Source organism: Meles meles, chromosome 7, assembly GCF_922984935.1.
Source record: "Meles meles chromosome 7, mMelMel3.1 paternal haplotype, whole genome shotgun sequence".
Taxonomy (NCBI): Eukaryota; Metazoa; Chordata; class Mammalia; order Carnivora; family Mustelidae; genus Meles; species Meles meles.
The window spans coordinates 58,277,048-58,295,272 of record NC_060072.1 but is presented as its reverse complement, the minus strand read 5'-3'; the positions used below and the strand labels follow the sequence as shown (position 1 = coordinate 58,295,272).

Genomic DNA, 18,225 nt, shown 5'->3' with positions numbered 1-18,225 from the left:
TAAAAGTTGAATAGTGTAAGCCAGATCTTCCATGAGTTTACAATCTCTTGGGGGAAATGAAGAACAGAACACCAACAAGTGATGGAGGAAATACCAAAAGAAAGGGGAATATCAAGTCTTCTGTTCATGAGAGCTCAAAAGAACTTAGGAGGCAAGAGAAGAAGCCAGGAAGGCTTCAGGGAGGAGGCAGCATTTGGGTAAGGTCTTGGGGCCTTAGGGTGGGAGCAAGGAGTGAGAGGAAGAAGACAGTCCGTGTAGGTATGTGTCAAGCGTTTAGTGCCAAAAAGGATGCAAAAAAGTGCTCAGAGTTTCGAGAAAAGTGAGATCCCTCTGTCCTGTGGTTGGATACAGCTTTCTATTTGAAATAAACCTCAAGGGAGGGCTTCCGATAGAAAAGGAGAGCTGAATAGAAGAGAGACAGGGGATATAGGAATGATGGGTGTACACAAGGGTCAGGAAATATCTGGCAGAGTGAAACTGTAATGTGGGCAGGAGAGGAAAGAGCCACCCAGTCAGGCTAAAAGGCCAGCCGAACGCATTGGATGTCCACGAGAGGTCAGTCTTCCGAGTAAGAAGCTGGCTGGGTGATCTTAACACATGCTCCCAGCATCTGCAGCAACAGTGTCCCTTACGAATTTGTTAGAACCCTGAACCCTGGGGCCTGATCCCAAATCTAGAAAATCAGAAACCCAGAACCTGTGTTAAGAAGCCTTCCAGGCTTTTGACTGATGGGATTATGATCCCTAAAGGAATAAGCAGGTTTTTAAAAAGATAACTTAATTCTTCCTCCTGCTGCTGCTTTTTTTTTTTTTTCATGTGCTCCATTTTTATTTGTCTACTTTTCCCTCTAACATGAATCTGTATTTTGAAATTATGACTTTGGTAAATTCTCAATCTTTTTCTTTCTTCTTCTTTTTCAGAGTTGATTTTGTTTTTTCACGAACTTTTCTTTTTTCAGAGTTGATCAAGATGAGTAACTAACTTAAAAAATCAAATGAAATTTTTATTGTGGTTACAGAGATTCCATCAATTATTTGGTAGAGAATTGGCATGATTCAAAGTTCATGAAACGTTAGAGGAGACCAGTTTCAAAAATTTCACTGTAATTTCTGCTTTTTCCTTCTGGGATATCTTTGAAGGTAAAATGGATAAATTCCCCTGGATAGTTAAAAGAGTTGGCCCTATAAACTTGCGGAGTATTTATCTCCTGTGGTAATTTTTATTAATGCTTCTCTTTTTGTGTATGTAAAAAATACTCTGGCTTCACTTACTGTTCTATTTGCATCTTTATGATTCAGTGTTCTAATATGCCTATTTGCTCTGACTTTAAAAAATAATAAATCCAGTGAAAAAAATTTTCTATAGAGCTTGATTTACTTAGAGAGCCAGGATTCTAGGCCTGAGGTGTCTAATGATCTGAATTAAACTGACTTATACTTTATGAACCCAGATCTTGATTTGGTAAAATTCAATAAACCTTTATTGAACTGGATGCTTTCAGAGACTCTAACACATGCCAAACATTGGCAAGTGATAAAATGGGAGGGAAAAAAAGGTATTACAGTATTACAGGACTCCTCCCTTCCTTCCTCCCTCCTTCCCTCCCCTGACTCCGCCCTCCTCCCTCCCTCCCTCCCACCCTTCCTTCCTTATCTTCATATAGTAAGTACCCTTGCGTTTTATTTTGTTGTGCTTCTTGACAGTTCACTTTCTACTCCCCACTATTGCTTCATTCCATTAGGTCACACTGTGCTCATGGCCTCTGGAGGAAGAATGGAACTAGATATGAGGTAGAAACTAGTGAGTTCTGTTTTTCAAAACCAGAAGGAAGGAAGAGAAAATGAGAGGAACCCAAAACAAAGAATTTGAGAGAAACACTAAATAAGAGTAATGGGTTTGGGAAGAGTGCAGCTTCCCCCACCCCCAAAATATGTCCATACGTCCACAGGGTGGGCAGAAGTCATTGGAGTGGACAGATCAGTGGTGCTCGGTGGTAAGATGTCTGTGAGAGGCACTGTCAGTGATGATCGGCCTCACAGGAGCCACGAGGATCTGAAAACCACCCGCTGTTACTGAAGAAGCATGGCGCATCCTAGCTGCCATTCCCATTGATGTTCAGTAAGGACCTCCCTCAAAATGCCCCCGTCATGCCTCCAGTCTTTTTTTTTTTTTAATATTCTATTTATTTGAGAGAGAGAGCACAAGCAAGGGGAGAAGCAGGCTCCCTGCTTAGCAAGGAGACTGATGCCAGATTTGATCTCAGGACCCTGGAATAATGCAGATGCTTAACCAACTGAACCACCCAGGCATCCCATGACCAGGACTTTTCTTTGGCCTTGTTCCATTCATTTCCCTGTGACTCTCCTAACTGTTGCAATATCCTGGGACACAATCTTTTGTTTGTTTGTTTGTTCTAAGATTTTATTTATTTGAAAGAGAGATCACAAGCAGAGAGAGGGGCAAAGGGAGAGGGAGAGGCAGGCTCCCCACTGACCAAGGAGCCCAAAGTGGAGCTCTAACCCAAGCTCTAACCCAAGACCATGGGATCATCACATGAGCTGAAGGCAGATGCTTAACCAACTGAGCCACCCAGGTGCCCCTCCTGAGACACATTCTTAAAACCGAGAGAAGGCAGGTGAGAACCTGAAACACACATAGGTTCAGAAAAAGTAACAAAATGAGAGCAGCACTTTCCACCTCCCATTTCTATATGTGTATTTTTGAGGACAGGGTAGCAAATGGATACACTTAAGAACATCCTGAAAAGAAGCCAGCTGTTTGGAGCTGAGAGAAAATGCAGAGTTCACGTATTGAAACTCATCTTTTTTCCAAGCCCTCTAAGCCCTGGAAGTGGCCCAAATCCACTTGGCCCTTACCACAGGACATTCTGAAGGTCTTAACTGTTAGGGAGCAAGGAAGGGATTCTTAACTCAAAATTACAAGGGTGATTCCAATGACAGCCTTGGCTTTGGAGCTGAGCTCCTGACTCAGGCTAGCAAAAGTGCAACTTCAAAGTAGCCACTACCGGGGAGGTGATCTGGCACCCTTGGTGGACGTGACTGCATTGCAGGCTAAAAAGCACCGCAATTATCTTCCGCCAGGACATCAAATGATCACAATTTGTCTCTTAGTTTCTCATGCTGCAGCCTTATTTTTTTTTTTTTAAGATTTTATTTAACAGACAGAGGTGACAAGCAGGCAGAGAGGCAGGCAGAGAGAGAGGAGGAAGCAGCCTCCTCGCTAGCAGAGAGCCCGAGGGGGACTCGATCCCAGCACCCTGGGATCATGACCTGAGCCAAAGGCAGAGGCTTAACCCACTGAGCCACCAAAGCGCCCCTCATGCTGGAGCCTTATTTTTAAGTGTAGGGAAATATCTCCTTATTTTTAAAGGAGAAAATTGGGACTTAAAACTTTAGAGGAGAAAATGTTTGAAGGAGGACAAAACTTAGGTATTCTCAGAAGAAAAATTCCACTCAAGAACTGGAATTATTAATGGCTTGTCTTATTCTCAACAATGTTCCTATTTATCATGTAGAATAGGGCAATCGTGAAAACACACACTCTTTCCTGTTGCATGAGAGCCAAAGACGTTCTGGTAGGCAAAGGGATTTATCTAACCTCTCTTTGTCAATACAAGCACATCTCAGAAATCCTACTTCTACAAATGTTGCAGTTTTTTATTTGTGAAAGGTTAGAACACCTCCATTTTTGAGCCTCCAATAGCTCCTAATCATAAGACCTCAGTAGGAGGTAGACAAGAATAAATCACCTGCTCTGTTCTTATTCAAGTAAGCAAGGAAACTATTATTCATTGTTATTAACTTCTGGATAAATCATACCAAAAGTATTCATTGATGGCTTATGATAGGTAAGGCACTGATGATACAAAGATTGGTATAGGATTGACAAAAATGCAGAAGATAAGGGTGCCTGGGTGGCTCAGTCCGTTAATCGTCTGCCTTTGGCTCAGAACATGATCCAAGGGATGCTGGGATCAAGCCCCACATCGGGTTCCATGCTTAGCAGGAAGTCTGCTTCTCCCTCTGCTTCTGCTGCTACACCAGCTCGTGCTCTCTTTCTCGCTCGCTCTTTCTCTAGCCCTCTCTTAAGTAAATAAATTCTTTTTAAAAATGCAGAAGGAGGGGCGCCTGGGTGGCTCAGTGGGTTTAAAGCCTCTGCCTTCAGCTCAGGTCATGATCCCAGGGTCCTGGGATCGAGCCCCACATCGGGCTCTCTGCTCAGCAGGGAGCCTGCTTCCTCCTCTCTCTCTGCCTGCCTCTCTGCCTACTTGTGATCTCTGTCTGTCAAATAAATAAAATCTTTAAAAAAAAAATGCAGAAGGATATTTTACATGTTTCCTGCACCTGAACAGTACTGTCTGCCAGATTTTCTAACAATAGTGTTTACATTTACCTGGACTTCACACTGTAGTATCCAGAAATAGAATTACCAAGAGTGAAAATTAGTTTAAGGTTATTTTAATTATGCATTAAGATGATATGTAATGTTTAGAGACATCCCCAAATGTAATACATTACCTTGATTTTCTGAACAACATGTTATTTTTAGTAACTGCCATGACAAACAGGCTTTCTTTGATTAGTTTTATTTGAATAAAGCAAAACTTGAGGTAAATGGTCTTCCAGGTGACTACTCTTTGCACTTACATCCTAATAAATCACCTTTCTGGAAGCGAAGGTCTTAGAACATACTCTCAAAATTCTCAGGACATGAACCAATTTTCTGACAGAAATGAGCGCCTCTGTTGCATTCCTACTGGTCATTGGTTTTCTTGGGCACAGGAAGCTTGGATTCCATAATATTTATGGCTTTTTGGAAGATCTCTAAGATTGGTGCCAGAGTTCTGACAATTTGCTCCAACTGATTTACAACTGACTCCATGGTATTCTTGAAATGTTCAGCTTTTAACACATCCTGCAATTTTTTCAAGATGTCTGCTGTACCGATTTTGGATGGACCCGGACTTTGATTTTTCTCGGAGGTATTGGTCTCTGATTGGTTTTCGGTGTCTTTTTGATAGAGGTCACTTAACTGAAGTTTCATGATAGGACATGTCATCAAGAGTGAAAGAGAAGATTCCAAAGTGCCAAGGATGTTACTGCTATTCAGTGCAGCAACGATGACTGGTGTCTGAACATTCTTGAACATTTCTCTAGCTGACTGCTGCAGCTCCTTGACATTGGCACTCTTCTCAACCATAGAGCAAACCGCTGTTGCAATCTTGGAACATAAAGGTTCCTTTTGCATCTGGTCGTACTTTGCCTCCAGGACACACTGTATCTCCTTAAAAATTGCGAATAGTTGTTCAAAGACATCCTTAACATTAGCATCTTCCTTCACAGCCAGGGAGCGGATCTGGGCATTCATAGTGCTGTTAAATGATTCTGTAAGTGTGTTAGTGAAGGCAACAAGATCTTGCATGTGAAAGAAGAACGTTTTGGCAGCTTGCACCAGCCTCTCTTTATCCTTTTCTGACTCTGAAGACATTTCTCCAGCATAAAAGTTTCAGCACTGCAAAACAAAGTAGTGATCCGGATAAAAACTTAAATTATTTATTTGTCAACCGCAAAGAGACTGATCTTAAAATCTAAATGTGGAAAATAACCGCTGTCAAGGGTAGGAAAGCTACACCAGCTATGGAGCAGGAATTAATCCTGTGCTTTAATAAAAATAACAAAGATAATAATTAAACGATTTTAAGCCAAGATTGAATATTGTGCACTGGACCCTCAATTGGATATACTGATATACGGAGTAACCAATTCTCAGGCATTGTCCTCAATAATTATCCGATCTAGAGGAGAAGATCGTACAAAGCTTAAAAATTACATAGAAGAGCTCCGGTTCCAGTTAAGATAGAGCAAGCAGACGTGGTACAATCTTTCCTATGGAGTAGAGCTAAAAATCCTGGACAGAATATATAAAGTAACTATCAGACAACTGAAAGTGAGTAACAGCAGACCAAAGAGGTAGAGTACTGCACTTCAAAGAAGATCAAGGCCATCTGACGCCAACTCCCAAGATGTCTGTCTTGCCTGAAAATGTTTCTGTACTTTCAGTACAACTCATCCTCTTCTGCCATAGAGAGGAGCATTGATGTCTCTAACCGATGTTCACGAGTAGAGTTCTGGAGGAGACATAGGAGACATAAAAAGATGGGACTGTGAACATGGCCCCAGGGGTCCCAAACCAGAAATCCACAGGCAAATTCCAACCAGCAGATGTGCTTTGTTTGACCCAACAACTGCTTGTATCAACTTCTAAATTTAAAAACTGAAAGATAGAAATCTGGATTGCTATTGCTTACTGAAAAAAAATGAGATTAGTTGACAGCAGTAAGCCCACGTTATGAGTTAGAAAACGTGACTAGAGCTATGGCTGCCCTTTTCAAAGTGGACATTTACCGTCTACACCCCACGGTCTGACACTAAGTGTTTCAACTCCATGTGTCTTGTCAGTTGCTGTAGGCACTGGAGTTGCTTTTTTGGCCATACCCACTAGTATAGTTTATATTAAGTAAGCTTCCTGAAATCCAAACCTCCCCATATTATCTCGCAATAAAAAAACTTCAAGGATTCAGTATTGCCTAGAGAATAAGATACAATTTCCTGGCATGGCGTTTAAGATCATCTAGACCGCTCTCAATTTTCTACCATTCCCTTCCCTTCGCTGCTCTCGTGTATATCCTGGATCACCAGCGTAATGGACTAAGTTTATGCCCTGAAAATGCTCCCAACATTTTGCTAGCCCCTTTGTTCATAGTATTTCCTCCACCTGCATTCTCTCCTGCCTACCCCACCCCACACATCTATTGAAATCCTACTTGTCCATCCATACTTACTTCAGATATACTGTCTACACACATCCTATTTCCCTTTTATCCCCATACATGGTAAGCCCCAGGATATGTCAAGTGCAAAATGACCCACTGGGACAAAAGTAAAATAATATCCCACTTAGTCCTCCTTTAAAATTACAGAGCAGCACCTATAGATTTTATATATCTCCTAACTGGACTCTCGGTTCTGTATCCTCTACCCACCCCATAACAACAGAAATGACTATTGTTAACCTTAAGGCAAATGGCTACTATTTAGGAAGGTTTTGCCATATATCAAGCACTCTGCCAAATGCTTTACATGCATTATCTCATTTAACCCATATGACAACCCATCAGTTACAAACTAATACATGACACAATGAAAGCCTGGGCTTCTCAGTTGGTTAAGAGGCTGCCTTCTGCTCAGGTCATGATCCCAGCGTCCTGGGATCCAGTCCCACATCGGGCTCCTTTCTTGGCGGGGAGCCTGCTTCTCCTGTTGCCTCTGCCTGCCACTCTGTCTGCCTGTGCGCACCCGCGCTCGCTCGCTCGCTCGCTCTCTCTCTCTCTGACAAATAAATAAATAAAATAATTTTTTTTTAAAAAAGGAAGAAAAAAATTAAATTAGGTGACTTTTCCAGGGCTACATGGCTAGTAAGTGATATTTGGGTACACAAAATCAGGACTGTCCAATTCTAAAGCCCATGTTATGGGGGGTGGGGTGATTGTTTGCTTCTGAGATGTCCCTGCTGTAGAGGAATCCATGGAGGTGAGGACAGAATGTAGAGGGAGACGCACGAAAGACTCTGATGTAAGCTTTAAGGGAAAGGAATCAAGTTAGTCTTTAAGGCTTTCCTAAGGTCAAGGTGTTCACCGACACAGTGAGAGATGGTGATAAAGAGCAGGAAAGAAGAGCGCACGCACAAAAACCACATTTGGCTGCAAATATCTGGGTTTTTATCTCTTGAGAACAGAAACAAAGGCATCAGCAACCGATGGAGGTCTGAATGCAACAGAAGGTAAAGGAAACTTATGTGTGGAAAAGCTGACAAGACAGAATCGCAGAACCTGGGAGCTGTGCAGAGCCATCTTCTCTGCGGAGCTGGATTAGCTCGGTCATACGGCAATTTTCAATCATAAAGTCCATTAAGGAATAGACAGTTACATGTCTCGTCGCTTTATTCGCCTTTCAAATTAGATGACTTAATACATACTGATTTTATATTAATATAGGAAATAGAAGAATTCAGAGAATGAGGATTGCAGAAATAGTCTGTAAAGCGGACAGGCAGAGGGACCCAGCAGAGACCAGCAAAGGCTGTAAGTCATCACATTCCATGGAAACATCCAGATGAAACCAGATGAAAAAGCCCTTTGACAATATTCCTAAACAACCGCTGGGACTACTGAACTCAGAAACACAGCCAGGTAAGTGATATGGCTATTTCTAGCAGTATTGGTATGATATTCTCTTTCTCCAGATTAAAGCGTATTTGAAATAACATGTCAGTCTTGAATCCTAGCCATGAATATAATAAAGTCACAAAACAACTTTGTTTTAAGAGGATCTGATGGCAGCTTCCTTGTGATTATTTATTTCTCTGAAGACACCAGATACAGAAGAAAACGAACAGCTTATGTAACTGAGTAAGTCAGAGGGGAAGAGAAAGCAGTAAAGACATCAATTTTAGAAAGCACTGAGGACAAAACGACACCTGTGTATTGTTTATATGGATTGTAGCATTTCCTTTTATGTCTCTAACATCAATACAAGTACTCAGGATCTCTGAAAGAAGGAATGTAAGATCTAATACTAGTTAATTTATAGAGTTTCTCCTTCCTCGTAAATTATATTACATTTAAATGCTGTCTGTCTCCAAATAGACTGTTATCTTCTTGAGGGCAAGGAACATTGTCTACTCTTTTTTTTTTTTTTCTAATGTCTTAAGGCATAGCAGCAAGAGGATTCTCCCCTGAGCTTATACCAAAGGATGATGAATGTCACTGATATTCTGCTTTCTGGTCAGAAACATTCCTTAGAACTTACATCAGAAAGAGTGCCATCCCACCATCATCAGCTTCTTGGTTTTGTTTAGTTTTAATTAAAGGCCACGGTTTTGATTTAAATTAGAGGAGGAGTCTCAGAACTAACCGGTAACTGCGATTTTCTCTTGAAAAGCTTTTGGTTTCACCTATCCCCTACTCCCAAACTCCCAAATAAGTGAACTTCCCAGGATAGCTGGACCCAATATAGGATAGTGAGGAAAGTGACAGCAGGGAGAAATAGAAAAACTCAGAGAGCACCAATGACTCAACACTGGAGGCTGAGATGTGTTTTCTTTGTCTCTCTTTCTTTAATTGTTGCTATGGGAATAGTTCAAACATACACAGAAGTGGAGAAGATAAAATAATCAACTGTCATATACCCATAACCCAGCGTCAAAAATTTTCAAAACAAGCCTGATCTTATTTCCTCTGTAACTCTATTCCACACTCCCTTCCAGATTCTTTGGAAGCCAGTCTCAGAGATCATACATATCATGTCACCATTAACACACTCAGCATGTATTTCTACGGAGATCATGCGTATCATGTCAACATATTCACCATGTATTTCTACAAAAGCAAAGACTCTTCTTTTTGAAATTTAACTCTGTGCTTCCCAAATTAACAATATATATTTAACAGAACTACCTTTGGCTTTGAAACATACACAGTGCCTTGCTATAAAAATTTACTTTTGATGCTGGTATAAAAGTTTTTGGAATGCAATTTGCAATACATATCAAAAGTAATAAAAACTAATTCTCATGGATTATACAATTCTTCTGGAAATTTATCCTGAGGAAATAAATGAGATAATTGGAAACAGGGGAAAAACTGTGTATTAAAATGCCCACTACAATACTGTGATAGGGAAACAACTGGGTATTTATTAAATGATGGTTGATATCTTATGGAATATTTCATATAATAAAATTATTAGAAAACTAAGAATTTGGGCAGGTGTTTAAATAAATTAATGTAAGATGAAAATTGTTTTTACACTATTATTACAACTTGGTAAAAATACTTACACATTTAAACAAACTTTAGGAAGGAACAACCAAAAAAATTTAAGATGGTAGGTTTATGGGTTTTTTTCTTTCTTTTTTTTTCTTTATTTTATTTTAAAGTGTTTACATATTAGTTGAATTTACTTTATACTTTAAAGTCGTTTTTATCAAATCTTTTACTTATAATTACTTTTACTTATATCTTCTTCATGTTATAATTCTACAATCTATCAAAACATGTATCACACATCACTTTCTCCACGAAGCTTCCTCTAATCACCTCAATATAATTTCCTTCTTTAAATTTCTCTAACACTTGACATTTAGCTACTGTTATTCACAAAATTATCCTGAGAATTTTTTATTTGAATATGTGATAATCAATACATTTTCACTTTGGAAAGTGATTCCTTTCCCCCAAAAACTAAAACAACTCTACAGTATCACTAAATAAATCTTAACTTTTAGAGACAATACATCAATACATCTCTACTATTTCTTATACACTCTTTGATCTTGAATGTTGATCTTCTCATTTCAAAAAAATTGACAAAGTTAGTTTCAGTGAGAATCCATTTCAGGTTAGTCTTTGTTTCCATTCCAGTTTCTGAAGATATGCTGACCACCGGTATCAGCATTTCCAAGTTTCTTTTATTGTCTGAAATAACAAGTAATGTTACATATACAATAACAGTGCATGTGATTTCCAAACTTCCATTGGCAACAGAGCAACAGAACTCTCTCATTAAATTAAATTTTAAGCACCCACAGTCCAAATACAGCAACAAGCAAGCTCTGGGGCTTCAGCAAAGGCTAGGGTGATATAAGCATGCTGGGGGCAAGAGCGCCACCTGCTGGCCAGAAATTCTTCATCCGGCTGCCTTACAGCTCTCGAGGATCTACCTCATGCACCCCGGCAACAAAATGCTCAAATAACGGTAGAAACACAGCAGTTCAGCAATGGATGCTAACTGTGAAGAGTGAACTTTTCGTAGACAGCGAGCACTATCATCTGATAATAAACAATGTAAAAATCAGATTTATCACACCAATGGTGCAAATATTGAGAACTGGATTAAGAATAACATTTAGCTACTTGTAAGTGCCAATCTTTAAAATTCATTTATAAAGTGACTTTGAAATGAAATGAAATTGAAAGGGGTGCCTGGCAGGCTCAGTCAGTAGAGCATGTAACTCTTGATCTCAGGGTTATGAGTTCATCCCTGTGTTGGGCACAGAGCCTAACTAAAAAGAAAAAAGGTTCTTATTTTATTTTTAGAGATTTTAGTTATTCATTCCAGGGGCAGAGAGCAGAGGGAGAGGGACAAGCGGATCCTGAGCTATGTGGAGAGCACAACGCAAAGCTCAATTTCAAGAACCGGAGATCCTGACCTGAGCCAAAACTAAGAGCCAGACACTCAACCAACTGAGCCACCCAGGCACCCCAAAAGAAATGGGTTTTTTTCAAGATTTTATTTATTTATTTGACAGAGAGAGACATCGTGAGAGAAGAAACAGAAGCAGGGGGAGTGGGAGAGGGAGAAGCAGGCTTCCCGCCAAGCGGGAGCCCTACTCCAGGCTCAGAACCCTGGGATCTGACACTTAACGACTGAGCCACCCAGGTGCCCCAAGAAATGATTTTTAAAAGACTGAATTTTAAAGTCAATATTTAAAAGGTCATGCCTGAAAATGTAGTAAGATAGAGAAAAGTATGTACGACCCAGACATCTTTTAGGTAAATATTACATATTGTTGGTAAGACATCCCTTGAGGTGTGCGGAAGTAACAACTAGGATCGTCAAGGAGGGTGGCTCCAACTGATTGCAAGGCTCTTGTTTTGCTAAGCGAGGTAAACACTTTGCAAGTCAGAGCTTAGCTTAATTGTCCGGGGCAATACTGGAAATGCTGCACTTTGCCAACTGTTTTTCCGCGTGGTGTATAACCTCTTCTCTAAATATCAAGCATATATTTAAGAATAACAGTTTGAAAGGGAACAAATTATTAACCTTCTCTCAATTACTGAATGTTTCCATATGGCCCTAATGTTACTACATATTAACCTGCAGATTATTGAAAATTTGAATTTGCACAAATGAAGCACGAGCCCTATAATTTCAAATGACATATACTTTCAGCTCAACAAGTGGTTTGAAGTCTGGCTTAACTATTTAAGTAGATTAAAAATGCCATAAAAGCAGGACCCATGTCCTTTTCATTTTGTGTGCTCTATAAAGCTCGGCATGTTACCTTATCTATAGTAAGGTACTAGTCCATTAGATAAATTGTTACTGAATTATTAAACTGCTTCCTTCACCAGGCTCTTCAAATTTCACCTGTCCAAAAATAATTCATTAGTTTCACCTTCAAACCCTACCTCTTCCTCCCCTAATTCTCTATTGTTTACCTCACTGTTGGGATGAAAATAATTTTGAACTGTACTCAGTCCCGGGAAGGTATGTGGCAGGGCTGCTGAAGATCTAGAAGGCGTAAGGAATCCTCCCAAAGTCCTTTCTCAACACAAAAGGAGCTAGAAAGGTAAGCCCAACTCAGAAAAACACAAGTCCTTTTATGTTAGATTTGAAAAATAATTCTGAACACATCATGACGTCTTACTCAAACTTGTTACTGACACAGAATTATAGACTGCTATCTGGAAACTGGGAGGAAGGGTAAAAAGTGCACGTGTCAGGCCTTGGGGATGTAAAAGAAAGAAAATATAATGGAAAAAGTACTTGGGTCTTTGATTTCTGGTAAGACTGAAGTCTTTTCATCAACTAATTAGCTACCATGCTTTTACGGTACAGAGTTGCTTGCTCATTTAGCTGTTCGATAACTACTGTTTTTCTTATTGATAGCAACAGTCATTAGAAATTCATACTCCATTTTTCTTGCATTTTTCCCAATTTCTTTTTAGTTCTTTTTACATGGTCATCCTTGTTCGTCAAATTTTTGTGTGACTTTTTTCCTTTGGTTTTGGTTTTTTTTTTTTAAGATTTTATTTCTTTATTTGACAGAGAGAGAGAGAGATCACATGTAGACAGAGAGGCAGTCAGAGAAGGGTTGGGGGAGGGGGAAAGCAGGCTCCCTGCTGAGCAGAGAGCCCAACCAGGCTCAATCCCAGGACCCGGAGATCATGACCTGAGAGGAAGACAGAGGCTTTAACCCACTGAGCCACCCAGGTGTCCCTTTTTCTTTGGTTTTAAACTTATAAAGCTTTCCTCCATATAGACATTTGAAAATTATCAATTTTCTTCTATTTTGTCTTTTTTTTTTTTTTTTTTACAAATATTACACTAGCTTTTTAAAATTAATTTCTAGGGATGCCTGGGTGGCTCAGTCGTTGGGCTCAGTCGTTGGGCTCAGGTCATGATCCTGTGCTCCTATGATCGAGACCCACGTTGGGCTCCCTACTCAGTGGGAAACCTGCTTCTCCCTCTCCCAGTCCCCCTGGCTGTATTCCTTCTCTTACTGTCTCTCTCTCTTCCTGTCAAATAAATAAATAAAATCTTTTAAAAATGTTTTTAATAAGATAATATTAACTTCTAACCCCCAAAACTAGCCCATTGTGCCAGGAACATTTTCAATTATTATTGATTTGAAAGTCTACATTTATTATATATTAAATGTATAGAAGAGTCTGTTTTCAGAACTATTTGTTCCATGATTCCATCTACTCCTGCAACCCGTACAATACTAATATTATTTTTATGATGTTTTAATATTTGGGGAGGATAAATTCCCATCCTTTTTCCTGAAAAAAAAAAAAAAAGAAAGAAATTTCATCTATTAGTTTTGTTTAATTTTGTTTCAACTCTTGGAAGAAAAGAAAAAGAAAATGGAGTCCTCTACATCTGTGTGGGACCTGGGTACATTTCTCCTCAAGTAAACAGCACCCTGATTTTTTATTTTATGATTAATTTGTTAAGGTGTGTTAAAACAATAAGTTAACTAGGAAGAAACTGACCACTTGGAAGCATTCAGCCTCCTATCCTGAAGGAAGGCTCATCTCTCCATTCGTTTATCTTTAGGTAAATAGAATCACATACCTTTGCTGGAAGCTATGCCTTCAGATAAAGGCAGATGATAGCTGCTAGAGATATTTTACAAGTTCTCAGGCTAAGAAAGACTCCTCTCACCTAAATACCTGAATAGGAATGTAGTTGATGATCTTCTGAATTCAAAGTGAGAAACTGGAGTTTTCACTTCATGATAATATCTGAAAACTAGGAACCAAAAAAGAAAAAGGTTGAATGGAAAATTTCTGGGAGAAAAAAAGAAAAACAAAGTCCCGATTCATGGTTATCAAAGTACAGTTTTGCCACCCAATGGTGAGTTGGGGAATATTTAATAAATCGTCAATAATTTCTTTAAATGAAATTGAGATATTTTCTAAGTACTGATGTGGAAATTTGTGTAACACATGGGTATGAGTGTGTGTGTGTGTGTGTGTGTGTGACGTGCGTGTTGGATTTGAATCAAAGATGCAAATGAATTTCTGACTGTGATAAGTTTATTCTATTAGGGATACCAAGGCATTTTTCTAAACTGAACAGCATAAATGATTATGTTCCCAATCCATTTAAAATCCCCTTCCTATTTCAAAATTATATCTTTATGGCTTGGAGGACAGGCTCTTTTCATGTTTACTTTCTTGAGAGAAAAATATCATTCCTTCATTCTATGCTCATGAGATTCCCCATATCTAGGCTAAAAGCCATGGTCTCAGAGTCGATAGGGCCCAAATTCATTAGGATGCTGTTTACTCAAGAGAGAATGTGCCAGACACCACAGAGATTTCATTCTCTCTTTTCTTCTAAGAGTTTCAAATAAAAATTAAAGTGCCAAGCACATAATAAGACTAAGCAAGTATGCATATTGTAAGATTGTTCTCACAGGCCTCAAATTTTTTAACCAAATAAACTCTGAACATGCTTGTTCCTTTTTTCTCTGCATAATTCTCTAAGCCAGAAGAACAAACACAAGAAGGCTCCCGCCTGATTCATTGTACTCATTCTACCGCATACTCTTGCTACTTACTCTTTAATACTTTCATGAAACGGCATTACTTCCTTTCTAAGGCCAATTCTAGCTAATCTTCACTGTCCCCAAGTGCATTATAAACCAGTAGAAATAATTTAACTTCTAAGCTTTGCAAATGGAGACCACAGACATAGTCATAACCACGCTGTCCCTGCACCATGCCCACTCTCTCCCCTAGTGAGATTTTAATCTAAAGAATTTTTTATACCCTTAACATGAAAATTTTTTGTAAAGATTCTGTGTGTTGTCTTTGATGTCCCCTAGACTTAGAGAAAAAATAATTTGCTTGTAGAGTGCCTTGAATATTAGAAATTAAGATAGCAGTCTATAAACAAAATTAGACATTAATAGCCCTGTAAATTCAGAGATTTTAATATTCTTCTGGCTCTACTAATTTATCTTCAAATATTAGAGAAATCAACCTGGTAGGTGTATTCGGTGTGGTGAGTAGGGTCTCGAAAAATTAAGGAGTGCTGGTAAACAAGAATCAACATATCAAACTGCAGTCTATGTCAAACCTTATTAAATATAACTTGGAAATAATCACACTTATTTATTAATAATCAGATGCTTGATAAACACGGATTTTCTTATCTAGGATTTCTCTCTACCACAAAAAAAGCTAATGCCTCATTTATTGCTTCGGTAGGTGGCATTGTCACCCACATTCCCATACACTGACTCTAAGTTTCATAAAAATAATTGTTTTAAAGAACCTGTTGAATTTTCTGAGGAATTCCTTAGATAGCACAGTGCTAGTTTTCGACTCATAAAGTAAAAGATTTCTTGGGCAAGTGCACACAGACAGCAGGTATTTTTCAAAATTTTTAGTGAAGATTTACTACTTTATTTTTCAGAGATTATACTTGAAACATGTCTCAGAGTGACTTCCTCTACCCAGAGAATCCACGGAGAAGGCAGGAAGTAAACCGTCTTCACCAGCAGCTTCTTGACTGTTTATCTGACAGCTTCCATGCTACTAATAAGCTGATTGAGGTCTTAAACATGCACTTGGGGTGCAAGTTGGCCTCCATCGTGATGAAAAGAGATGGGACCATCAAAGAAAACTGTGATATCATCATCCAAGCCATGATGAAAATCCAAACGGAACTGCAAAAGGTAGATGAAGCACTAAAAGATAAGCTAGAGCCAACCCTCTACAGAAAACTTCAGGATATTAAAGAAAGGGAAACAGAGAAAATTGCAATAGTACAAAAGGTCATTTCAGTCATCCTGGGAGAAGCTACTTCCGCAGCCAGTGCAGTAGCTGTTAAACTTGTGGGCTCAAACGTCACAACCGGCATCATTAACAAGCTGGTCACTGTGTTAGCTCAAATTGGCGCTTCTCTCCTTGGTAGTATAGGAGTTGCCGTTCTTGGCCTTGGCATAGATATGATCTTCCGTGCCATCCTGGGAGCAGTGGAGAAAACGCAGCTTGAAGCAGCCATTAAAAGTTATGAGAAGCATCTGGTGGAATTCAAGTCAGCTTCAGAAAAGTATCATCATGCCATTACTGAGGTCACCAACACAGTGAAACACCAAATGAAATGAATAGCCACGGTGCTGCTGGAGTATTTTTCTATGTCTCAATAATAGTGTTTTGCTTCTTGGATTAGGTTCATTTTCTATTAGGTTTCCAACATGGACAGAAATATAGTTAATAAGTTGGCAAGGTGGTTTAAGAGATGCTAAAACTAGAGGACTCCAGAGTTTTGTTTATCAGTTGGGTCTAGACCCTGTGAGGCAAAAGATATATCCCAGGATACCTTCTTACTCCGCTCTACCAGATCAACATTACGTTAAATGCTATTGTAGAAGAGCAAGTGTAGGGGTTACTTCTTCCTTTTCTTTTTCCCCAAATTCTTAAAATTTACTCTGAATAAAGAATAACTTTCATTTCTACCACTAGCTTCTGCCATCATTTAGTTGTAAGGGGATGTACTTGGTAACTTCTGCCTAGACACAAACTGTGGACCTTTGAATGAAATGGAAACACTACCGTAATTTTGACCTTGAGCTTAAGTTCAATTTTCAATAAACTAGAAGAGACTGAAGTATGTGTTGTAACAGTTTACTTTAATGATCAAAGGACACAAGGGTTCTGTAACTTCTAATTACACCCTATAAATGCAAATGGATTTTTAAAAGATAAAAGTTAAGAGGGGCCTGGGTGGCACAGTGGGTTAAAGCCTCTGCCTTGAGCTTGGGTCATGGTCCCAGGGTCCTGGGATTGAGCCCCACATCAAGCCCCACATTGGGCTCTCTGCTTGGCGGGGAGCCTGCTTCCCCTCTTTCTCACTGCCTGCCTCTCTGCCTACTTGTGAACTCTGTCAGATAAATAAAATCTTAAAAAAAAAAAGATAAAAGTTAAAACTGAACAAATAAAGGTTCTGTTTCTATAATTGCAATCAACCCTGACCAATTGTGGTGTGATGCTTAAATATTCTTCACAGGAATGTTTGAACACTCTGGAACATTAAAAAAAAAAAAAAAAACGCTTGAACACTCTGGAACATTAAAAAAAAACGTGCAAAACCCAGCTACACATGCATAAAATACATTTGGGATGCAGGGGAGGAAGTTGTTACTTTTTTTGGAATTTGTCCTTTAAAAGAGTCATAATTTATTAGATGGGTTTTCAGAAAAATGAAATCCTTTCTACACTAGCAGAATGAAGCTCTTGCTATATAAAACTTTAGGTGCCTCATTTCATTAAATACCTGATTTCAGAAAAATCCAGAGGCTAAAGAGGCCTAATGGTTCAGTTAATTTCTGCAGACACAGTGTTTTCTAAATCTTCCACCAACTAGTAACTCCTCATTGTGACTCTTGGGTTCTACTTACATAATCATTAATAAGTTGCTGATGTAAGAATGTTTGTTATAATTGATTCTTGCATCTTAATACAAGAAATGTGTTGAAATTTTAAAAGCTCAGCATATCTCAAAAATTAAGCTAGATCAAAGACTCTAATTTTTCAAATGTACTCTCCATTTTTCTCTTCCGTCACTGCTTCTTAAAATTAGTTGCAAAACAAAATTAGTTCATCTCCAAAATTAAATTTTATTACCTAACTTAACAAGTTCTAAACTACAAGACCTTGTTATTGCTCTTTCTGGGGCTCAAAATTCAGTCTAAAACCAAATCAAGAGTTTTCTAAGACAAAGGTTATTTTAGGTAAGGAACTCACCTTAAATGTTTAAGTGCACATTTAAAATATTCTGTTGTTAAAAATTAATGTGTATCTCCTTCAATATTTTAGAGCACTTATAATTGACAGTAAGAACT

General features: G+C 38.9%; 2 protein-coding genes across 3 annotated transcripts; one reads left to right on the top strand and one right to left on the bottom strand.

Annotated features, from left to right (window-relative positions):
- Positions 1–4,773: 4,773 nt before the first annotated feature.
- On the bottom strand, positions 4,774–5,640 carry C7H12orf60 (chromosome 7 C12orf60 homolog). The gene has a single exon (XM_046011029.1). The coding sequence runs from the start codon at positions 5,506–5,508 to the stop codon at positions 4,774–4,776; it is 735 nt and encodes a 244-aa protein (XP_045866985.1). The 5' UTR covers positions 5,509–5,640.
- Positions 5,641–7,990: 2,350 nt separating this feature from the next.
- On the top strand, positions 7,991–17,151 carry SMCO3 (single-pass membrane protein with coiled-coil domains 3). Of its 2 annotated transcripts, none has more exons than XM_046012865.1 (2): positions 7,991–8,269; positions 15,795–17,151. In XM_046012865.1, the coding sequence occupies exon 2, from the start codon at positions 15,811–15,813 to the stop codon at positions 16,486–16,488; it is 678 nt and encodes a 225-aa protein (XP_045868821.1). In that variant the 5' UTR covers positions 7,991–8,269; positions 15,795–15,810; the 3' UTR covers positions 16,489–17,151. The 2 variants fall into 2 exon arrangements, with proteins under 2 accessions (XP_045868821.1, XP_045868822.1); XM_046012866.1 differs by lacking the exon at positions 7,991–8,269 and adding an exon at positions 12,341–12,432.
- The last annotated feature ends 1,074 nt before the right edge of the window (positions 17,152–18,225 follow it).